The 26,050-nt window shown below is 40.7% G+C and overlaps 1 protein-coding gene across 8 annotated transcripts in view; it reads right to left on the reverse strand.

The window, feature by feature from the left end:
- ULK4 (unc-51 like kinase 4) overlaps positions 1–26,050 on the reverse strand; it is a 529,281-nt gene that overhangs the window by 146,912 nt on the left and 356,319 nt on the right. For all 8 annotated transcript variants that reach the window (XM_049693609.1, XM_049693608.1, XM_049693605.1 and 5 more), the window contains one exon: positions 20,422–20,520. In XM_049693609.1, the coding sequence (XP_049549566.1) occupies positions 20,422–20,520 (99 nt within the window). Of the gene's footprint in view, positions 1–20,421; positions 20,521–26,050 lie in introns of those variants that run through there.

Raw genomic sequence — 26,050 nt, forward strand, 5'->3', positions numbered from 1 at the left:
CAAATGGACAAAATTTTAGAAAGACTCAGAAGATGTAGTGCTGAAGATGTAGGAAAATGAGTATATTTATACACTTTTAATTAGAATATAAACTGCTAAAATCTTTTGGGAAGCCATATAGCAATTAATATTTATAAAAATTGAAAAGTACCTTTTAATCTAGCCATCTCACTTCTGGGTGCTTATCTACCAAAGGAAATACAGAAGTACCTAAACCCAAACAAAGATGTGTATTGTATTATGCTCCTAATAGCAAATAAGTGGAAACAACCTGACTGGCCATGCATCAGGAGATGTTTCGACTGAATAAACAATAGTACATTCACACTATGAAATACTGTGAAGCTATTAAAAAGAATGAGATCTTCTACGAGGCCACCATCGCCTTGATACCAAAACCAGACAAGGAGGTCACAAAGAAAAAAACTACAGGCCAATATCACTGATGAACATAGATGCAAAAATCCTCAACAAACTACTAGCAAACAGAATCCAGCAGCACATTAAAATGATCATATACCATGATGAAGTGGGGTTTATCCCAGGAATGCAAGGATTCTTCAATACACGCAAATCAATCAATGTGATACACCATATTAACAACTTGAAGGATAAAAACGATATGATCATCTCAATAGATGCAGAAAAAGCTTTCGACAAAATTCAACACCGATTTAGGATAAAAACCCTCCAGAAAGTAGGCACAGAGGGAACTTACCTCAACATAATAAAGGCCATATATGACAAACCCACAGTGACTATCATTCTCAATGGTGAAAAACTGAAACCATTTCCTCTAACATCAGGAACAAGACAAGGTTGCCCACTCTCACCACTACTATTCAACATAGTTTTGGAAGTTTTAGCCACAGCAATCAGAGAAGAAAAGGAAATAAAAGGAATCCAAATCGGAAAAGAAGAAGTAAAGCTGTCACTGTTTGCAGATGACATGATACTATACATAGAGAATCCTAAAGATGCTACCAGAAAACTACTAGAGCTAATCAATGAATTTGGTAAAGTAGCAGGATACAAAATTAATGCACAGAAATCTCTGGCATTCCTATACACTAAGGATGAAAAATCTGAAAGTGAAATCAAGAAAACACTCCCATTTACCATTGCAAGAAAAAGAATAAAATATCTACGAATAAACCTACCTATGGAGACAAAAGACCTGTATGCAGAAAATTATAAGACACTGATGAAAGAAATTAAAGATGATACAAATAGATGGAGAGATATACCACGTTCTTGGATTGGAAGAATCAACATTGTGAAAATGACTCTACTACCCAAAGCAATCTACAGATTCAATGCAATCCCTATCAAACTACCACTGGCATTTTTCACAGAACTAGAACAAAAAATTTCACAATTTGTATGGAAACACAAAAAACCCCAAATAACCAAAGCAATCTTGAGAATGAAAAATGGAGCTGGAGGAATCAGGCTCCCTGACTTCAGACTATACTACAAACCTACAGTAATCAAGACAATATGGTACTGGCACAAAAACAGAAATATAGATCAATGGAACAGGATAGAAAGCCCACAGATAAACCCACGCACATATGTCACCTTATCTTTGATAAAGGAGGCAGGAATGTACAGTGGAGAAAGGACAGCCTCTTCAATAAGTGGTGCTGGGAAAACTGGACAGGTACATATAAAAGTATGAGATTAGAACACTCCCTAACACCATACACAAAAATAAGCTCCAAATGGATTAAAGACCTAAATGTAAGGCCAGAAACTATCAAACTCTTAGAGGAAAACATAGGCAGGACACTTTATGACATAAATCACAGCAAGATCCTTTTTGACCCACTCCTAGAGAAATGGAAATAAAAACAAAAATAAACAAATAGGACCTAATGAAACTTCAAAGCTTTTGCACAGCAAAGGAAACCATAAACCAGACCAAAAGACAACCCTCAGAATGGGAGAAAATATTTGCAAACGAAGCAACCGACAAAGGATTAATCTCCAAAATTTATAAGCAGCTCATGCAGCTCAATAACGAAAAAAAAAAAACAACCCAATCCAAAAATGGGTGGAAGACCTAAATAGACATTTCTCCAAAGAAGATATACAGACTGCCAACAAACACATGAAAAAATGCTCAACATCATTAATCATTAGAGAAATGCAAATCAAAACTACAATGAGATATCATCTCACACCAGTCAGAATGGCCATCATTAAAAAATCTAGAAACAATAAATGCTGGAGAGGGTGTGGAGAAAAGGGAACACTCTTGCACTCCTGGTGGGAATGTGATTTGGTACAGCCACTATGGAGAACAGTATGGAGGTTCCTTAAAAAACTACAAATAGAACTACCATATGACCCAGCAATCCCACTACTGGGCATATACCCTGAGAAAACCATAATTCAAAAAGAGTCATGTACCAAAATGTTCATTGCAGCTCTATTTACAATAGCCAGGAGATGGAAACAACCTAAGTGTCCATCATCAGATGAATGGATAAAGAAGATGTGGCACATATATACAATGGAATATTACTCAGCCATAAAAAGAAACGAAAGTGAGCTATTTGTAATGAGGTGATAGACCTAGAGTCTGTCATACAGAGTGAAGTAAGTCAGAAAGAGAAAGACAAATACTGTATGCTAACACATATATATGGAATTTAAGAAAAAAAAATGTCAAGAAGAACCTAGGGGTAAGACAGGAATAAAGACACAGACCTACTAGAGAATGGACTTGAGGATATGGGGAGGGGGAAGGGTAAGCTGTGACAAAGCGAGAGAGAGGCATGGACATATATACACTACCAAATGTAAGGTAGATAGCTAGTGGGAAGCAGCGGCATAGCACAGGGAGATCAGCTGGGTGCTTTGTGAGGGCCTGGAGGGATGGGATAGGGAGGGTGGGAGGGAGGGAGAGGCAAGAGGGAAGAGATATGGGAACATATGTATATGTATAACTGATTCACTTTGTTATAAAGCAGAAACTAACACACCATTGTAAAGCAATTATAGTCTAATACAGATGTTAAAAATATATGCTATCTTGTGCTTAAAGAAAAAAAATTTTTTTTAATTAAAAAAATAAAAAACGAGATCATTTTTTAAAACATCTTTATTGGAGTATAATTGTTTTACAATGGTGTGTTAATTTCTGCTTTATAACAAAGTGAATCAGTTATACATATACATATATCCCCATATCTCTTCCCTCTTGCATCTCCCTCTCTCCCATCCTGCCTATCCCACCCCTCTAGGTGGTCACAAAGCTCCTGATCTCCCTGTGCCATGTGGCTGCTTCCCACTAGCTATCTACCTTACGTTTGGTAGTGTATATATGTCCATGCCTCTCCCTCGCTTTGTCACAGCTTACCCTTCCCCTTCCCCATATCCTCAAGTCCATTCTCTAGTATAAATGCTGACTTGGAAAGATGTCCATACTATTGCCATAAGTAAAAAGAAAAGCAAGTTACAAAATATCTATCCCCTGGTACTATTTTTAGAAATGGAAGCTAAAACAATACAAGAGAAAAACAATGATACAAACGCATGTGATTGTAAGCAAAGTAAAAAGAATGCCAGGACACACATCAAATGTAAGCAATAGTTACACTGGAGGTAGTTCCTGGTTCGGGGAGGGGAGACTTTAGTTTTACTTCTATCATTTCTATATTGCTTGGAGTTGTTTTAATGGGCTGATGGCATATTTTGTAATTCAAATATTTGAAGTAAAGCTGTCTTCCGTACCCCAAAAATTTTAAAAAGGGGAAATTTCCTGGGTACCCTCTGTAATGACCCTCACAAACTGTCAAGAGGTAAACGCAAGACTCACTATAACGAACGATAATGGCTGGAGAAGATGTGAAGGGCTAAGGCTGCATTTAACAGTTCCTGCAACAGACCATCATGATTTCTTATGACTGCCAAATAATGAACAAAGAAACTCGAATTTTTTACTTTTTGGTTATAAGATTCAAAAATGTGGACTTCCCTGGTGGCGCAGTGGTTAAGAATCCCCCTGCCAATGCAGGGGACACGGGTTCGAGCCCTGGTCCGGGAAGATTCCCACATGCCACGGAGCAACTAAGCCCAAGAGCCACAGCTACTGAAGCCCATGTGCCTAGAGCCCGTGCTCCACAACAAGAGAAGCCACCGCAATGAGAAGTCCGCGCACAACACAATGAAGAGTAGCCCCCGCTCGCTGCAACTAGCAAAAGCCCGCGCACAGCAACGAAGGCCCAACTCAGCCAAAAATAAATAAATAAATAATAATAATAAAAGATTCAAAAATGTATTACAGAATTACATGGATTAGAATTCTGCAAAAATTACTGTTTACTGAATCCAGGATATCAAAAAACACCTGGAGTTCTCTTTATGCTAAAATAATCCCTTTCTGAAAAGCTCATATCTAAATAATACAGGTTTGAGGTAGAGAATATACCCCAAAGGAAAATGTATAGGAGATAATACATTTATCCCTAAAAAGGGTTTTTATTTCCATTAAACGAATGGATATTTTATAGTAAAGTTACCAGGCTAATAAAATTAAAAAAACACTTCCTCACAGTAAAAAACTTATCAAACCAGGCAATTTTTTACAATTGGGAGAAGAAAATTCTCTGCATAAAATGGTTAATTATAGTTATGGCTTTATTATCTAGACATTAAGCATAAATTCCATACGGTAAAGTCTCAGCTTTACAAGCTAATGGTTCACTTATTCAAAGAAACTGATCCAGAATTAAAATAAAAGTGAGATTGTTTGTCTGAAGTTTTATACTGTAGGCCTTTGTTGCCCCCAAAGCAGTTTTACTGGGAGGCTCTGCCCCTTGTACCTTCGTGATCTGTGAGACACAGCAGGGCACACTCACTGGAGCTGAAGTGGCAGTTAGGGCAGCTTATTTTAGAGCTACAATGAAATTGTTGGAAATACCCCTGGGTACATTATTTCAGCACATTAATGAGGCTATTCACAAAGAGTTTATTACAATAAGAGAGATGTTTATTAGATCCGTAATATGATTACAGAACATGCTGTATGGGAAGGACCTCTGGGAGCTATAGGCAGGATAATTTTGCAGGCATTAAACAAAACAAAAAAGCCAAACACCATTATCAAAACTGCTAACTTCACTGTACCACAGTTATGGGTAAATATCCACATTATTTTTCTGCTTCAAAAATGATGCACCGGCATGCTTTCTGAATTTACATGAAATCAAAGGGCTTTTTTCAGGGTGGCAAAAATAAAACAAATTCAGGGTGTTTACTGCTCATCTTAAATATGGTCTGAAGGCACGTGGGAATTGCATTTTGAGGTTGTAGCCGTAGGGGTTTTTGCATCGCATGTTATTGTACTACTGAGTAATAAAGATAATGCCGCCACCAGTATGGATACAACAGAGAGAGGAAAGCACACTGGTGGTGGGGGTTACTATGTGCCAAGTGCCGTGCCAACAGTTCTTCACACACTGTTCCTTTAGTCTTCCCAACAACCCCGTGTGGTGTTAAAATTTTCTCCTTTTTTTTGACATGGAAATGGAGACTTACTAACTTGCCCAAGGTCTTTCGTCTGGGCAACCAATGAAGCCAACACAACCGTAATTAAATTAACGGGTGTTCAGAGGTGACCCAACTCCATCATGGAAATGCCACTGTGCCTTGCCAAACAGCCTCACATGGACTGTCAAATCAATCAGATATCATTGTTTTGTTTCCCCTTTTTAAAGATGTAACCATTTTCTTTTTGTTGCTGTTATCTATAAATGCAGAGCTCCACGTTATTAGGCTATTATCCCTGTTGAAGACAAGTAACAGCAGTTTCCACAGTTTAAAAATCTAGCATACACTGTACGAGGCCGGGATATTTAAAGACCAGCATTGACAAAGTAAAACGCAATCAGTATGACCTTAAAGTAGACATAAAATACCTATATACAATACACACACACACACACACGCACGCACGCGCACACACACACACACACACATAAATATATATCTCAAGTTATCTGTTATCCATCAACACCTCGCAACTTTAAATGGAATTTTCTTCATCACCCCGCATGTCTTGAGTGTGACTGTTTCTCTCTGATTAACCAATGGAGAAAAGGTGTCTTTCCACAGAGGAAACCAGCTGAAAATGCTACTTTCTCTGGAGGATCACATAATGTAAAAGCAAGGCTCTTCTGTGTAACCCCTGGCAGGATATATCAGAATAGCTCTCCTACTTGAAGGCTACTACTCACTTCCTTTTCTATGCTATAAAAGAATCACTATGGTTTCATCCCCTTCAGTTTTATTAGGAAAACATCCAATTAGGCCAAAGAGATGCTATTTTCATAGGACATGTTTTCCTATTATCTCTTAGGACACAAACTGCTCCCAATTATTTAATGATTGTGGCACAAAGAATAAATATAATCAATTATATTCAAAGAAATGGTATTTTCATAAGATATGCAGGTGCTACTCCCACTTATCTAATAATTATATGGCAAAGGATACAAAACAAAAATCTTAATAGTACTTGATGTTTGAAATCTTTTACAAATACACCACCCTGTAGATGTCCACCCTTCTCCTTACAACAAAATAATCCTGACTAAATCAAATACCTAAAAGTAGAAAACAAACAAACATGAAAGTACTAAAAGAAAATACAGGTGAATATATTTATAGTCTTGGAATGAGAAGGCCTTTTAAAAGATGACATAAAATTCAAAAGTCATAAAGAAAAACACTGATGGGCTTCCCTGGTGGCGCAGTGGTTGAGAGTCCACCTGCCGATGCAGGGGACACGGGTTCGTGCCCCGGTCTGGGAAGATCCCACATGCCACGGAGCGGCTGGGCCCGTGAGCCATGGCCGCTGAGCCTGCGAATCCAGAGCCTGTGCTCCGCAATGGGAGAGGCCACGACAGTGAGAGGCCCAAGTACCACCAAAAAAAGAAAGAAAAACACTGATAATGTTGACTACTGAATGAAAACTACCTTTATAGCTAAAGTACCAATAAAAATTAGAAATACAAAGAGAAAATAAAAAAGTATATTTGTTATGACAAAATTATAAACTTCTTAATATACAAAGAATTTTTAAAAATCAATAGAAAAAAACTAAATAGAAAATAAATGAGCAAAGATTACACTAAAGCAATTTATAGGAAAAGACACACAAACAGCTAACAAACCCACAAAAGATGCTAAATTACATTTAAAATGAAATAAATACAAAACACCAAAGACAAAATTTCATCTATAAGAAAAGCAAATGATGTAATTTCATAAAACTCAGTATCAGCAAGGCTGTGGGGAAACAGGCAGTCTCTCTTTTAGTGAGAATGAAAACTGGTTCTCCACCTTTTAGGGACAGCAATTTGGTAATATATATCAAAGTTTAAAATTTACAACCCTTTCACCTAGTATATTAGACAGGATTCTCCAGAGAAAGAGCCAACAGGAGATATATAATTATGCAGAAAGAGATGTATTATGAAGGACTGGCTCCCATGGTTATGGAAGCTGAGAAGTTCCATGATTTGCCATCCATGAGTTCGAAGTTCAGGAAAGCTGATGGTATAGTTCTTCTCCAAACCTAAAGGCCCTGAAAACCAAGGGAGCCAATGGTGTAAATCCTAGTCTGAGTCTAAAGACCCAAGATCCAAGAGTTCTAACATATGATGGCAGCAGATGTAAGTCCCAGCTCAAGCGCAGAGCAAATTCACCTTCCTCTGCCTGCTTTACTGAGTCTACTGTTCAAATGCTAATCTCTTTCAGAAACACCTTCACAGGCACACCCAGAAACGTGTCACTATAAGCATTAAAAGCAAACAAACAAATGAAAACTCAGAAGGGAGCTGTTCTACCCATACATCAGGATTACCGTCTCATGTTTCATTTTTCATTTGCACTTTCTGGCATCATGTATGTGAGGTTCCAGCATAAAAACATAATACATTATTCTATTATTATTTTATATTTTGGTACTTTATATTTTCCCAGTGTTAATGCTCAAAATGTTTTGAGCTGATTTTTAAACAATAACTAGTACAGGAAAGAAGAGTTTAGTTATTAAATATTCAATTTATTTTTCTCTCAGTGATAAATTAAGAGAAACTGATCACAAAGTTACACATTGAATTTTCTGTATTTGCAGTGTTTCTGCATGATGGATTTTGTAATTATCTTGGCCTCCACATTCCAAACAGCTTTGAGGTTTCATTTATGTGAAATGTGAGTTTCCTGTTTTTGCCTCAAGTGTATCTTTAATTATGTGCTAAACCACACTTACAAAAAAAGTTGTGAGTTGAAAATTTAACCCTTCCATTCACACTGACAAAAAGAAAGCCAGGAGAAGCTTAACCAAACAGTTTATACGCAAATCTACTTCTCTGTAAAATGAGTGTTTGTCTACTGCATTTGAAAGTGTATAGTCCAAAAGGCATGCTCTTGATGGTAGAATGATGACAGGAAATGAATTCTGCATGACAAGTCTTTAGTGATGTCATACTGTTGTTCCTGAAGATGGCTCAATTCCAAGGACAGACAGAAACTATGGAAACCTGACTACTAATGACCCTAGGGAATCGAATGAAAATAAAAATAAAAACACCTATTAGAAAGTACACACGTAGGCTTAGAATCCACACAATGATACACCAATTTCTAAGAAGCATGCTAATGAGTTCAACTCAGTCAAGGTTGATGATTCTCAATTTGTTTCACCAGATCATGCAGACATGGCCCCAAATAAGTCTAAAATTGCTAAGATTCTATGTGAGAATAAGTCATAACTTTGAACTAAATATGAATACAATTAACTTTTGGCCCAAGTGATACTTAAAAGTAGGAACATGGAACTGCATGTAACCAAGATTCCTTGAGAATTTTTTCTGAAAAATACTACACCTTTTCTGATACTGATACTAGGTAGTTTTCATTATCTCTGGAGTGAATTTTAAAATGACAGAGATTGAAGGGACCAGCAGAGCTCTTCTGGTCCAACTACTGACCTGTAGGCAAGACATGGTCATTTTAACTCCCTGGTGAACCTTTCAGATAAATTGGATGAAAAAGGTGCTTTTTACACACTGTGTCAATTGGCTGTGCTGGGTCACTGGATAAGGACATGTTAGGGTCCATCTGCCCAAAATGGCCTGCTTGGGAAGGGGGACCAGATAGTCATGATCTTTGACAGTAATTAGAAAGGAGACCCAGGGGCTGCTGCTAGTGACATGCCTACTCAGGAAGGGCATCAAGAATGGAATATTACTCTGCCATAAAAAGGAAAGAAATAGGGCTTCCTTCGTGGCACAGTGGTTAAGAATCCGCCTGCCAATGCAGGGGACATGGGTTCGAGCCCTGGTCCGGGAAGATCCCACATGCTGTGGAGCAACTAAGCCCAAGCACCACAACTACTGAGCCTGCGCTCTAGAGCCTGCAAGCCACAACTACTGAACCCACGTGCCACAACTACTGAAGCCTGCGTGCCTAGAGCCCCTGCTCTGCAACAAGAGTAGCCACCACAATGAGAAACCTATGCACCTCAACGAAGAGTAGCCCCCGCTCGCCACAACTAGAGAAAGCCCATGCACAGCAATGAAGACCCAACACAGCCAAAAATAAATAAATAAAATAAATTTTTTTAAAAAAGGAATGAAATAATGCCATTTGCAGCAACATGGATGGACCTAGAGATTGTCATACTAAGTGAAGTAAGCCAGACAGAGGAAGACTAACATAATATGCTATCGCTTAAATGTGGAATCTTAAAAAAAACGATACAAATGAACTTATTTACGAAACAGAAATAGATCCACAGACATAGAAAGCAAACTTACAGTTACCAAAGGGGAAAGGGGGCGGCGGGGTGGTATAAATTAGGAGTCTGGGATTAACATATGCACAGTAGCATATATAAAATAGGTAAACAACAAGGACTTACTGTATAGCACAGGGAACTATACTCAATATTTTGTAACAACCCATAAAGGAAAAGAATCTGATAAAAGTATATATCTGAATCACTGTGCTGTACACCTGAAGCTAACACAACATTGTAAATTAACTATGATTCACTTTTTAAAAAATAGGAAAAAAGATAAAAGAATATTTTTTAAAAAAGAATTACGATTAGCAAATCATCACAATGAATGTAGATCAAAAAAATTTCATTTGCTTTTTTCTAAAAGCAATCACTATTCTTATCATTTCATGGATGTAGCACAGGTGCCCAGACATGGAACTTTCTGAGCCTAAAGTAGAAGAACAACATTTTAAAATTCAGCATAAACTTTTATGCTCTACTGAGATATACCTAGCTGCTTACTTTGGAGGACCAAAATATAGTTTAGAATAGCATCACAGAGCGAATTTATTGCCACCGGAAATCCAACCAAATTGTTCTTCGTCTCCATTGAACAGAACAGTATGTTGACCCTTACTGGCAGAATTAAAGGGTGAATTCTGTTGTAGCAGCTACTGTGAGAAACTTAAGAGTTGCAGAGCTGGTGAATATTTATGAAGTTTTCCTACTGTGCTGGCCACTGGCAGAGACAGTGGGAGAGATACATGCTTCTGAATCATTCAAGAAGCATGGAGTACCCGTCAGATCTGACTCTGAGAATTCGAATCCTAAATTTAGAAGAAAAAAAAACCTCACTGTTTACTAAAAATAAGGTGTATTAGGAAAAACGTTCAAGATTCTGAAGCTAAAATTACAGTCCAGATACAACTCTCCATCTGATGGACAGAATGTCAGATATCTCTAGAGAGGAAAGAGCTGGCACTAAGCTGCTTCCTTGCTTTGCTTCCATGCCTTACATACTATACTCAGGGAAAAGCAAGAAGACCCCTTGGTCCCCACTGATGCAGGGTGAGAGCTGCCTCTGAGGCCAGCTTCTGGCCACTCTTGAGTGAAGAATGCTTCCAAGGCTGAGGCTGAATGTCACCGGTCCTGTGCCCTCTCGGGAGGATCCTTGCCCCACCTCATTACACTAAATCTTTCTGTTTTATAACTCACACCCTATATCAAAATTTTAATAAAAAATTGTCGAGAAATATCCTGTTAAGTCCTTGGTATAAATCACTCTACCCTCACTTCTTTTTGTGTCCTTTATACACACATACAAACAGCATGATATAAATCAGCTCGTATTACAATTTTGTAACTAGGTTTTGGCACTTGTTATATCTCATTCATGCACCCCACAATTATTTACTGAGAGCTTGTGATGGCCAACCACTTTGAAAGGGTGGGTAGTAAGGCTGGGAACTAAACAGACAAGTGACTTTCAGTCAAGATAGTGTGTGACTTCAAATTTTGCACTACCACCTCCATAATAACTACAAGAAGAAAAAAAGTTATACGATACAAATATCTTTGTGGACCAGAAATGAAACAAACACACTGAAGCTTGAGGTTCAAAAGCTGTTAGAAGTATCTATACCAACTAGGATCTCCAATACAATTGGGGCCACACCCCATGTGGAGCTAGGACAAAAGTCAGGCACAGAGTGTGAAATGGAGGTTGGGGTTCCTGTCCACAAAAGGAAGCTGAAGAAGCTGTTCCAGCCTTGGGGCTTCAGATAATAAATGAAGCTGCTCTACTGCTGAAAAGAGCAGCAACAGAACCTGTGCCAAATCCCCTGCAGGCTCGATGTCTGGATTTGTGATAAATCCAGTATCATCATGATATTGGAATTTGGGGACCCAGAGCAGAGTCAAGGTAACCATAATATCACTAGAAGGCAAGGGGCTGGTGCAGAGAAAAGAAACAGCAGCATCACAAAATACAAATAACTTCCACTCCTAATGAGCCTGACTAGGAAGGAAGCCTAAAATAGAGAAAGAGAACCACTAAACACAATGACTACCGGGTGAATTCATTCAGGAAGAAATGAAAATAATAGAGTAGCCTCAAAAGGACTTATTTTTAACAGTTTCCTTGAAGCATAACTGACATGCCAAAAAACTACACATATTTATTTATAACATACAGCAATCAAGGTAACAAACATATCCACAAACTTCAAAGGCATCTTTCCACCAATACCTCACTATTTTGATTATAGTAACTTCATAGTACATCTTGACATCAAGTAGTGTCAACCCTTCAACTTTGTTTTCTTCCAAAGTTGTCTTGGCTATACTAAGGTTCTTTGTATTTCATGAACATTTTAGAACAAATTAAACAATTCCTACAAAAGAAAATATCGTGCTGAAAAAATTCCCAGAAACACAGAAGCAACCAAGACTGAATCATGAAGAAGTAGAAAATGTGAAGAGAACTGTAACTAGTAAGGAGATTGAATTAGTAATCAAAAATCTTCTGCAAGTACCTCTGCAGACCACAACAACACAGAGCCTAGGTGCTACCGCCTGGCACGCACATGGGGCTGGCTCCTCAGCTACACGTCAAACACCAATTCTGCTGCCCGTGCTGGATGCCAAGTGAGATAATGTGATTTTTAAAAAAATAGTCTCCTATTTTCCTTTCTTTCATTTATTTATTTACTTATTAACATTTTTATTTATTTATTTGGCTGCTTAGGGTCTTAGTTGCAGCACATGGGATCTTTATTGCGGCATTCGGGACCTTTCCTTGCAGTGTGCGGTGTGTTCGTTGCAGCGCATGGGTTTCTCTCTAGTTGTGGCATGCGGGCTCAGTATTTGTGGCACGTGGGCTCCAGAGCGCATGGACTCAGCAGTCGCAGTGTGAGGGCTCTCTAGCTGTGCCGTGAAGGCTCCAGAGCGCACAGGCTCAGTAGTTGCAACACATGGGCTCTCTAGTTGTGGCGTGCTCTCTAGAGTGCACGGGCTTAGTTGCGCCACGTCATGTGGGATCTTAGTTTCCCAACCAGGGATGGAACCCACATCCCCTGGCGGATTCTTAACCACTGGACCACCAGGGAAGTCCCTACTTATTTATTAATTTTTTTGGCCACACCGTGCAGTTTGCGGGATATTAGTTCCCCAACCAGAATTGGAGGGCTTCACTGATGAATTCTGTTAAACATTTTAAGAAGAACTAATACTAATCCTTCTCAAATCTTTCCCAAAAATTGAAGAGAAGGGAACACCTAACTTGTTCTATGAGTCCAGCATCACCCTGATTCCAAACCCAGACAAAGACAGTATAAAAAATAAAACTGCAGATCAGTATCCCTAATGACCACTGACGCAAAAATCTTAAAATTCTGGACAACCAAATTCAGCAGCATATTAAAAGTATTAAACACCATGAACAAGTGGGCTTTATTCCCGGAATGCAAGGATGGTTCAGTATATGAAAATCAATCAATATAATACACAACAATAGTACCCAAAGCAATCTACAGATTCGATGCAATCCCTCTCAAAATCCCAATAAAGTTTTCTGCAAAAATAGAAAACCCCATCCAAAAATGCGTATGTAATTTCAAGTCACCCCAAATAACCAAAACCATCTTGAAAAAGGACAATAAAGCTGGACTCCTTGATTTTAAAACTTACTCTACAATGATCAAACCAGAAGAATGACATACAGACTAACTGAAGAGAACAGAGATTCCAGAAATAAACCCACACATATATAGTCAAATGATTTTTGACAAGGGTGCCAAGACCGTTCAATGGGAAAGGATAGTCTTTTCGTCAAACGGTTCTGAGAAAACTGGATACCTACGTTCAAAAGAATGAAGTTAGACCCTTACCTAACACCATACGTGAAAATAAACTCAAAGTGAATGAAAGACCTAAGTGTAAGACCTAAAATTATAAAATTCTTGGCAGAAACATAGGGCAAAATCTTCATGACACTGCATTTGGCAACGATCTCCTGGATATGACACAAAAGGCACCAGGCAACAAATGAGAAATTAGGCAAACTGGACTTTATGAAAATTTTCAAAAAGTGTGCGTCAAAACACAATATCAACAAGGTAAAAAGGCAATCCACAGAATGGCATAAAGTATTTTAATATCATATATTTGATAATGGGTTAATTTTCAGATTACACAGTTTCTAATACTCGACAGCAAGAAACCAAACAACCTAATTCAAAAAATGGGCAAAGGACGTGAATAGACATTTCTTCAAAGAAGATATCCAAATGATCAATAAGCATGTGAAAAGGTGCCCAATATCACTAATAGTTAGAGAAAAACACATTAAAACTGCAATGAAATACCACTTCTATGCTAAAAGAAATAAGCCAGTCACAAAATGACAAATAATATATGACTCCACATACATGAGGTACTTAGAATAGTCAAAATCACAGAGACAGAAAATACTGGGTTGGCCAAAAGTTTTGTTCATTTTTTCCCGTAAGATGGCTCTAGCAGCATTTAGTTGTCTTTAACTTCATTGGAAACAATTGTGTTAGACTGTGTGTGACAGCTGTCATATCAGCGTGCATTTAAAAAAAAGACTTAGCAAAATTGGTGGATTTTTGTGTAGCCATTTTAATATTGAAGATGGAAGAAAAAAGGGAACATTTTCAGTATATTATGCTTTATTACTTCAAGAAAGGTAAAAACACAACTGAAACGCAAAAAAAGATTTGTGCAGTGTATGGAGAAGGCGCTGTGGCTGATCAGACACGTCAAAAGTGGTTTACGAAGTTTCGTACCAGAGATTTCTCACTGGCCAATGCTCCACGGTCAGGTACACAAGTTGAAGTTGATAGCAATCAAATCGGGACATTAATTGAGAACAATCAATGTTATACCACACAGGAGATAGCCAACATACTCAAAATATCCAAATCAAGCGCTGAAAATCATCTGCACCAACTTGGTTATGTTCATCGCTTTGATGTTTGGGTTCCACATAAGTTAAGGGAAAAAAATCTTCTTGACTGTATTTCCACATACGATTCTCCATTGAAATGTAATGAAAACATTTTGTTTCTAAAACAAATTGTGATGGGTGATAAAAAGTGGATACTGCCCAATAACGTGGAATGGAAGAGACTGTGGGGCAAGTGAAATGAACCGTCACCAACCACACCAAAGGCTGGTCTTCATCCAAAGAAGGTGATGTGTATATGGTGGGATCAGAAGGGAGTCCTCTATTATGAGCTCCTTCCAGAAAACCAAACGATTAATTCCAGCAAGTACTGCTCCCAGTTAGACCAACTGAAAGCAGCACTCAATGCAAAGTGTCCAGAATTAGTCAACAGAAAACACATAAGCTTCCATCAGGGTAACGCAAGACCGCATGTTTCTATGATGACCAGGCAAAAACTGTTACAACTTGACTGGGAAGTTCTGATTCATCCGCCGTATATACCAGACACTGCACTTCGGATTTCCATTTATTTAGGTCTTCACAAAATTCTCTTAATGGAAAAAACGTCCATTCTCTGGAAGATTGTAAAAGGCACCTGGAACAGTTATTTGCTCAAAAAGATAAAAAGTTTTGGGAAGATGGAATTATGAAGTTGCCTGAAAAATGGCAGAAGGTAATGGAACAAAAGGGTGAATACGTTGTTCAATAAGGTTCTTGGTGCAAATGAGAAATGTGTCTTTTATTTTTACTTAAAAACAGAAAGCACTTTTTGGCCAACCCCATAGAATGGTGGCTGTGTGGAGCGGGGAAGGGATAGTTACTGTTTAATGGGAATCGAGTTTCAGTTTTACAAGATGAAAAGAATTACGGAGGTGGATGGTGGTTATGACTGCACAACATTATGAATATATTTAATACTACTGAACTGAGCACTTAAAATTGATTAATGGGGTAAATTTTACGTTATGTTTATTTCATCACAACAAAAAAAGAGAAAAAATTCAAACAGCCCTTCTTCCTTGCCCCAAATCATGTAGTTAGTTATTCCCTCCACAGGGCCCCAGGGAACCTAGAAGCATAGCAAAAGAATTTCTATATTGTACTGTGTGATAAATTGGCATGTTTGTGTACCCAATGGCTGTTCTTTGATCTTACGCATGATGTTTATGAAGGTATACTGAGGATCCTGTATATTATTATCTGCAGAGTATATGCTGGACCTCTGTAATTCAATAATTTTTTGTCAGGAGGCTACAAGTTTACAGCCAAGAAGAAATGCCAGACACTTCACTAAAAAAAAAGTTATCCAGAGGATATTACAGGAGATCAACATAGGAGATGCTAGGTGAGGACTGCAATCCTACTCAGACTGCAGAGGGACAGCTTTCCGGTGGCCAAGAAAGGCATGGTTAATATGAAAAGTATAAGCCAGGCTGAAGACTGGCATCTTTGGCATATGATAAGGAAAACCTTAAAAACAATTCTCTCTTATAAATTTGAAAATACTTATTTTAATAGGGGAAAAGGAAGCTGCAGCGTAATTTTTATAGCAATTAATTATCTAGTTACAAAACTCATCTGGGATACATATCCTGGCTTTGTATTTTCTTGAAAAAGAAAATATTTAGGGGCTTCCCTGGTGGCAGAGTGGTGAAGAATCTGCCTGCCAATGCAGGGGACACAGTTCCGAGCCCTGCAGCACAACTAAGCCCATGTGCCACAATTACTGAGCCTGCGCTCGCCCGCGAGCCACAACTACTGAGCCCGTGCACCACAACTACTGAAGCCTGCACTCCTAGAGCCTGTGCTCCCCAACAAGAGAAGCCACTGCAATGAAAAGCCCTCACACCGCAATGAAGAGTAGCCCCTGCTCACCGCAACTAGAGAAAGCCCGCGTGCAGCAATGAAGACCCAACGCAGCCAAAAATAAATAAATAAAATAAATTTATTTAAAAAAAAAGAAAATATTTACGTCAAACAACTACCCTGCTTTGTCTTTTCTTCAGGAGACATAGTCAACTTGTTATATATTTTATTAGCCATATCTTACTCACACTACGGTTACCAATTGAGGGTTCAAAGAGCCCCTTGAAATTCTGTATTGTGTACAGAACTTTGCATATAGGTGAGTCTAGGCATTTTTCCCAGAGAGTCTAGAATCATCAGATTCTCTAAGTAGTTCACACTCAAGACAGACTGAGAGGACTTCCCTGGTGGCGCAGTGGTTAAGAATCCGCCTGCCAATGCAGGGGACATGGGTTCGAGCCCTGGTCTGGGAAGATCCTACATGCCGTGAAGCAACTAAGCCTGTGAGCCACAACTACTGGGCTGAGCTCTAGAGACCACAAGCTACAACTACCGAAGCCCACGCGACTAGAGCCCGGACTTCGCAACAAGAGAAGCCACCGCAACGAGAAGCCCACACGCCGCAACGTAGAGTAGCCCCCGCTCACCGCAACTAGAGAAAGCCGGGGTGCAGCAACGAAGACCCAAAGCAGCCAAAAATAAATAAATTTATATGAAAAAAAACCAGACTGAGAATCCATCTTATACCCACAGTTCACTATGATTTTATAGTGTAAACATGGGTCGTAAATTATGGGTTGACAGGTTTCACGCTCCCTGAAGGATAAGTATGCTTACTTTCACAGGACCCTATCTGGAAAGAACCTCAAAAGCTAACAAGTTCACTCTCCTTCCTTTAGGTAAAATACCTCTACAATTACCCAAGTCCAGTGAAAACTAAAAGTCTGCTTATTTTTCCCTGCGGGAAAGCAATTCCAGCACCTCATTCTGTAACTTATCACATTTTTAACAACCGCTGTAAAAATTTATCTTTGGTCTGTATGTGCTCTAGTTGAGGCCCTCAATAGTCTTATTACTATTTTTCTTCACTGTATACACAGCTGTAAATGTGTATTAATCTTTTCCAGAGAAGACATATTGTTTGTCGCAGGCCATTTTTAAACCTAATGACTCCAGTGGTAAATGTGTATGTACACAACACAGTTCACACACTTTAGGCAGACATCTGGCCAATGTACTAGAACCTAAGTGTGATCAAGTTACTAGTAACAGGAGTTCAGAGTCCCAAAGGCTGGGGAAAATATCTCAGAGGATACACTGCAGCAAGAAGGGGCTCTCCAGCTATTTCTGGCAGCTATAGTGTAGGCCAGAAGTACGGGTGTCGTGGCATCTGGTGGAGGTCTACCAGGGGCCCACAATATTGGGCCCCTCTGCAGCCCTCATCCTAGCCTGCCTGTGATCACAGTTCCACTGCTCTCCCTAGTGGAGACTGTACATTCCAGGCTTTCCCGAGCACTGGCACCCCGACTCCCCCTACTTGCCTGCCTCTCTGGGTTCTTCTCCTGTGGTCCTCCCTACACAGACATCGGACCCTCCAGGCCTCCCACCACCAGCAGCGGCACCCTGCCACCCTCTGTGCGTCTGCCCACTAGCTACGATTCACCGGCACTCTCAAGGGTTGCTTCCTGCTTCCCAGGGATTGTGGACGAGCTCTGGCCTGGGCAACCCAGCAAATTTGCCCACTGTCCTGTGGGCTGTAGTCACACCTTCTCCAATGAGGTCTGACCCACAGCCTTGGGGAAGGGGTATCCCCTTTCAAGTTTGTCCTTCCTGAGGTACTCTCCCTCTCCCTCAGCTTTCGGATACCCTACAGAGTTCTTTTTAAATCTTACATTTACTCGTCAGTTATAGCTTAATAATTCTTTATATTGAAATTCTTTTATTTAAATCACTATGTGGTTTGTCTTCTGATGGGACCCAGACTGACGCAATCACAATGTCTTTGACTGTGCTCATCGATAATATTTGCTAACAGTGTATTTTTATTGTTTTTATTTTTCCTTCTAGTTTAAGTATATTACGGTTAAACAATGTGGTCTATACAATTCCTACTTATTGGAATTTATTGATATGCTTTTAACCTAACGCATGGTGAACTTTTTAAAGTATTTCCAGAAAATTGAAAAGAAGGCACAGTCTCTATTTTCAGGGTAGAGAGACAGATATACTTCTATTAGATTAATCTTACTAAAGTTTTCATATCCTCTATACCAGGGGTCAACAAACTTTTTCCGTAAAGAGCCAGACAGTAAACAACACAGGCCTGTGGGCTACAGAGTCCCTGTTGTAACTCCTCAACTCTACTGTCAAGATGCAAAAGCAGCCATAGACAATTGTTTGTGTGGCTGTATTCAATAAAACTTTACTTACAAAAAGAGGCAGTGGGCCAGAGTTAGTCCACATGCCTTAGTTTGTCAACTCCTGCTCTATATCATCATTTTCATCCACTTGGGTCGTCAAGCAATGAGAAAGACAGGTTAAATCTCTTGATATTACTGTACTTTTTTTTCCCTATATGTTTTGGTCTTTCCCTGTATGTTTTGGTCCTTCTCTGTTTTTATAGTTCTATGCTCTGATATTTGACACAAAAAGGTTCATAGTTATTGTATCTTCCTGTGGATTTTACTCCTTACCATTGTACAGTCCTTCTCTTTGTCCTGATAAAGGTTTTTTGTTTTGCATTAAACCTTACGTCTAATAGAGGAAAACATTTAGAAAGAAAATATACAATAAGACAATAAAATTAAGACCAAAGATAAGTTTAAGAATAAATCTAATTGGAATAAATTCAACTATTAAAGCAAATCTCAGGATGTGGCAAACACCAAAACCCTGTCTATAAGATACATATGTGAAATAGTGTCCTAGAAGTTTACCTGAAATAGATTCTTCAACTGCCTTTAAGCTTTTTTTGTTTAAATCTTATATGCTATTAATATGAGTATTATCCTACATACCATATATTGCATCACTTATATTTAATGGGGCTGTTTAGAGTCTTTTATATGTCCTTAAAGAGTGCATGATTTGGTTAGTCTTCCCTCTGTTCACTGGAGCCCCATCTATGTCCTGCATATTTCCAAAATATACAAACAGCTCATACAACTCAATAACAAAAAAAAACAAACAACCCAATCAAAAAATGGGCAGCAGACCTAAAAAGACATTTCTCCAAAGAAGACATATAGATAGCCAACAGGCACATGAAAAGATGCTCAACATTGCTAATTATCAGGGAAATGCACGTCAAAACTACAATGAGGTTCAGTTGATCCAAGTCTCCATTGGGTTCTTTTCACATACTCAGTAGTCTTGTGCAGTCTCATCTGTTTTCGTGTAATTTCACTTATTTCATTCTATTTCTATGGAGACTGGGGTGGATATGCTCTAGCTCTGTCTGCGCTTCTGCATTTCAGGGTAGTCCTGCATGCCAAGTAACCCTAAAATATCTTTTTGAAAGAGAACTGATGCCCACAATGGATTTCTTCTTCCTTCTTGGAATTCATTTCTTGATTTTCCTTTTTTTTTTTTTTAACCTCACATCCATTAAGAAGAATTTGAGGCTCTGCCTTACTTAAATATCCACTTACATGAATGATTACCCACCGCATATTAAAGTAGAAATTTAGTATTTCCAGACTAAATAATCTTCTGAAATTTCTTTTGGTTCTAGTTTTGAAAGGAATCAAAAGAGCATAGCAACTCAAGACATCATGAAATTCAAATAAAATCACTTCACCCTCTGCAACGACCTGAGAGACACACAAGCAGGTGTGTGAGCTCTTACCAGCGGGATAAGCAGGCTGATAAGGTCTGTCAGAGGCTTGCCGAGCAGCAGCAGGTCTTCTGCGGCCTGAGTGTCCCCTCCAGAGCCGGACTTCTGTGCCTGAACAGGGGGAGGAGAGGGGAAGGGGGTCTTGCAGATTAGTCAGTTTGGCCGTAGGAGACAGGTCCACCCAGTCCCAACAGATGACGGCGCAGAGGAAGCATCTGACCTCAGGCCCCTGAAGAGAAGTTATGCTCGGTAATCACGTGACAGAGCACACACACTGCCACCAGCTGAGGCCACAGAGGCGGATCTGGGCGGACCCCAGATAAAGCAATAAGCAGGGCTGTCGTTGGAGGGATGATATTGATGTTCACACACTGCGGGTGGTAAAGCACTTTATCTTCCCAACCATCCTGAGACGAGGTGCAGTTATCCCCATTTTTCAGGGGAGAAAACTGAAGTTCAGAGAGGTTGAGTAGTTTGTCTAAAGTCCCACAGACAATGGGTGACAAAGCTGGAGGATGAATCCAGGCTAAATGCCTCCAAATCACACAAGCTCACCTCTTCTGGGCACTGTTATACATACACATTATATGACGCAGACCAAATGCATTCTGCTGTGCTTTCCTTCTCTATATGCACACACACGCTCAAATAACATCTTCACTGCATGAAGAAGCTTCAGATACAGGTCTACGTTGCTTAGGAAGTACACAATGGAAGTAAGAATTCAGAAATGAGTGGCTTTAACTTTAAGTGTGTCTTTCCCAGGAGTTTTATAGAACTGCCTCATTTCAGAGAAGACTTCTATCATAGAGATGAATAATTTTATACTGAGAGAAGGCACTGATTATTTATTGTATTTGCTATAGCACATACACATTTCATTTGCATACACCCTCTCTGTTTTTAATTTCACTCAGAACAAAACTACTTTTAGGTAATGACCTTTGCCAGAGCCTTTTTAAAGCAGGCTGCCCCGCCTTAGGTCACTAACCTGGACTCTGGGGTCCCTCTCATAAATGCCAAGATTCCTTCTGCCTTCGGGCGTATGGAGAGAATTTAAGTGGCGCGCTTTCCTTCGTTCAAAAGGAAAAAAAAAAAAGATGTTGTGGGAAATCAGACACCTGCCTTTTAACGGCTTGCACCTCTCTGCAGCCGAGGGGGACAACAATAATTGGTAGCTAGGAGTTTCCTCTCACCTCTCCCCTCCCCTATCCCTACCTCAACCCTTGGCCTCTATTAGAGACGTGAAATTTCCTCCCAGAAAACAAACGCGTAGCACTACCCTAGGTCTGAACCTTTCTGAAGTTCGGCTGTTGATCCTGCCTTCTGAAGCACCATGTGAGGTGGAATATCGGCCTTTGCACATTAATATGTTATCCTTTAGAGAGGACCGACTGTCTCTTGGGAAAAATAAGGCAGTCTTGCAAACCAGCACCTAGGCAGGGAGGGGCATGGGGCCACTGCTTCCTTTCCAAACACACATAAGCAAGGAGACACGGCTACAAGCAAGCATACACTGTGGGACTCTTCCCACCAGGATATCCAGTGGGCCTCCAGACCCTCCAAGGTCTACAGTCATTTGTTATTGTCACCAAGAAACAACCTGACCCTGCCCGCCAGTATTCGGGTACCACCTCCTTATAAAGATGCCAAGTGTTCCAGAAAGGGAATGCTATAGCTTGCAGAAGAGGAAGGTGCACATCAGGAATGCATATGAAATTCAACTGTCCTCACAAAAATCCAGGCCCACAGCAGAAACTCTGTGCGCCAAGGGGATCACATGTGGGTAGCCGAGCAATGAATACAGGGGCCTGGCCAGCCTCTCTCAGGGTCTCTCCAGCTCCCCAACGGTACACTCTCCAGAGTCAGCCTCTCGATTCCCAGATACCTTACGTGTGCATTCTGCAAGGGGCTCTTTCCACAGCAAGAAGATCCACCTTTGCCGTGATGTTGCTACGGTCCTCCCTGTCCAGTCCTCTGCCTTTGCCTCTGTCCCACTGATCCCTTTCAGCAACTCACTGCCCCAGTCCTTGCTGGCTGGCAACCAACCCCACTCCTGGCCATCCATGGTTCTTGGCTCACCCAGCTGTTACAGCCTGGGCAAGAGGAGAGGGCAGCCTGAGTTGGGTGCTAGCAGTAGTGCTTGAGGCAAAATCTAAATTATTTGGTGACAAATTAAATGAGGAATATGAAAAAGGGCAATTTTAAGAATGACCCCCAGGTTTCTAGTTTGCACAGCAGGATGAGAGGGGCAGGAATTGCTGGCAGGGGAATGGTTTGGGAGGTGAATCCTGAGCTCCGCTTTAGACATGTTGAATTTGAGGGGACTGTGGGGCATTCTAGTGGTCACGTTTAGGAAGCTACTGAATATATTAAGTACAGATCTCAGACGAGAACTCTAGGTACAAATATAAATTTAATAGCTGTAAACATATAAAACACGGGCATGTCAACTTATGAGCCATATGTAATATTAAATGGCATTACAGCATTACCCAAAATGAGATAAGGGGATACAGCTAACTTCTTGGCACAAGAAGAAAGGCCAGGAAGAATATAACTCTATTACATCTACCACGGCTACATGAATCTAGTGCACAGGGGGCAGGTCCTCAACAGAGCTTTGTTACATAAACACAGAGGTACGGCGCCTGTAGTGAACAAGAGTCAATTCCTCAGGCAGCTGCTGCCAACGTCCTAAGCAGGTTCAAGCACAACAGAGCACAACGTGCAATGGTGTGGCCTAGACAATTCAAGTCAACACTCGGTGCGCTCCCCAGACACCATCACCCACACGCTTGCCATGCACAGATGATACAACTCAGTCCCCACTCTGTAGAACCCCACGGTTTCATTAAAAGAATGGCTTGCTTTACGATGGAAAACAGTATGGAGGTTCCTCAAAAAACTAAAAACAGAGTTGCCATATGATCCAGCAATATCATTCCTGGGCACATATCCAGACAAAACTATAATTCCGAAAGATACATGCACCCCTATGCTCACAGCAGCACGACTTACGGTAGCTAAGACACGGAAACGGCCTAAATCTCCATTGACAGATGAATGGATAAAGAAGATGTGGTACCTATATACAATGGAATACTACTCAGCCGTTAAAAAGAATGAAATAGTGCCATTTCCAGAAACATGGATGGATCTAGAGATGATCATACTATGCAAGGTAAGTCAGAAAGAGAAAGACAAATACCATATGATAGCACTTATATGTGGAATCTAAAACACAACACAAATGAACTTATCTATAAAACAGACACAAACATAGAGAACAGACTTGTGGTTGCCAAGGGGGGAGGAGTGGGGTGGGGGAGGGAAGATGGATTGGGAGTTTGGGATTAGCAGATGCAAACTATTATACATAGAAGGGATAAACAACAAGGTCCTAGTGTATAGCACAGGGAACTATGTTCGATATCCTGTGACAAACCATAATGAAAAAGAATATGAAAAAGAGTACACATATGCATAACTGAGTCACTTTGCTGGACAGCAGAAATGAACACAACACTGTAAATCAACTATACTTCAATAAAATTTAAAAACAGAAGAAGAAGAATGGCAAGTTTTCAAATAACTGCACTAAAGGCAGAGTGTGAAAACTGCCACAGTGGAGGAGGGAATAGAGGAGCTGGGGCGGGAGTAGGAAAAGGTGACACAAAGTCACCGTTTGGATGGTGGGGACGAGGTCTGCAGGGAATGACGTGGACAGCCGGTGTTTCAGGTGCTGGAATCACGTGAGGAAAGGCCGGGAGTGATAAGGCACCGGATCCATGTGGAAAATGCCAAGGTGACTGGTGTGCGCATGGGCTGCATGAGGGCTGGCGGACGAGGCTGGAAAACCACCCTGGGGCTGATCATACGAGGCCTTGACCGTCTTGCCAAGGAGTTAGAAAATGATATGTAGATAGTGAGATGTCATCGAAGTTTTCAAGGGCAGGAGAGAAACGATGAGGACCACGGACTACAGCAGACAAATCTCACTTGCACTCAGCCACCAGACAGGGTAGCTCATGGCGGACAACAATAAGGGCAAAGTCTGGAGGAGTCGAACTGGTAACTCCAAGGGATACTGAAATAGAGACTGTAGCCCCTACCCTGGCAGCCTTCACGTGAGTGTGAGATCAAAGACGACTCGGGGCCACATTTCAGTCTTCCAGGCAATGCCGACACACCTGCCGACCAACAGCAGTTAAACCGTCCTACTACCAGAGTAATGTATCAAGCTGTCCCCCATCACTCCAGAAGTGAGAGACAAGGCCCAGATTGGGAAGTCAGGTGACCTGGATTTTAATATTGAATATTTTCTTTCCCTAGCCCCCAAACTTGGTAACATCCCCCGCCGCTGTTCACTCTGCAGGACCCTGTACCTTCCAGTGGTGAGGCATCGCAGTGTATTAAGATGATGATTTGCTCCACTATTTGGGTATTGACCGTCATACCGAAATGAAGCTCCCTGACACTTAACACCCTTCTTCTCTTGACTGCTGCCAAAATCACAGGTGCCAAGCCCTGGGCTAGGCTCACAAATGCAAAATAAAACCATAAATTTATATCTCGTAAGCCTGCTAGGAGTTAGTTCACTCCGTAGCTACGAACTGAGTGCCCTCCCATGTGCCAGGACACAGAAACGAAGAAATCACGGCCCCCAGGAACCCTCTGTAAACAGGAAGGGGAGGTGAGCACCTTTCATCTTGTTGCTATTAATAATACAGCAACCATTTATCGCTTACCTTCCCTGGGCCAGGTATACTTAAGGCACATCATATTTACATATCTTGTATTCTCTCATTTAAGTCCCCTGTTGAGTACTTAGCATGTCTACTTTACAGACAAGGAAACTGATACTCAGACAGGTCAAGTAACGTGCCCAGAGCCTCACAGGTAAAAGTGACGTGGCTGGGGGCTTCCCTGGTGGCGCAGTGGTTCAGGGTCCGCCTGCTGATGCAGGGGACACGGGTTCGTGCCCCGGTCCGGGAAGATTCCACATGCCACGGAGCGGCTGGGCCCGTAAGCCATGGCCGCTGAGCCTGCGCGTCCCACAACGGGAAAGGCCACAACAGTGAGAGACCCACGTACCGAAAAAGAAAAAAAGTGACGTGGCTGGGATTCAAATCCAAGGTGTTCCAGCCTGCAACGCCCAGGTGCTCCCACCACACCAGTGAGACCTGAGCATCTATTTGTCTCTGCTTCCACAACTTTCACACACAAACTCACAAGGTAGGTTGGGGATAGGGACTGGACTCCTAGCATAGATTCTGACACCTCCCTCCCCTACTCCTCACCTTCCCAGTACACATTCCTGCATCATATCCCTCTCCTCCCTGAAAAAGAAAACCGCTTCATAAATCTAAGCACTATTACCATTTTAAACACTGGCAACACTCAGCTCTTCTACTTTCGAGAGGTTCCTGTTAAATGCAGACATGAGCTTTGAATGCAGAAGAATCCCAGGTGTGCAGACAAATGGAAGAGGTGACACGCTTTGGAAAGAACTTTCAGCTTAGTGTTCTAGAAGGATGTGTCGTTGGTGCCCACTCCATTTCTTTTCCCAACCTTTTCCCTAATTCAGTCTCAAGGACCCTACCTCTTTCAGACTGACACCAGGTATCATGTAGATCAA

The sequence above is a fragment of the Orcinus orca genome, chromosome 10 (assembly GCF_937001465.1).
Source record: "Orcinus orca chromosome 10, mOrcOrc1.1, whole genome shotgun sequence".
Lineage (NCBI taxonomy): Eukaryota > Metazoa > Chordata > Mammalia > Artiodactyla > Delphinidae > Orcinus > Orcinus orca.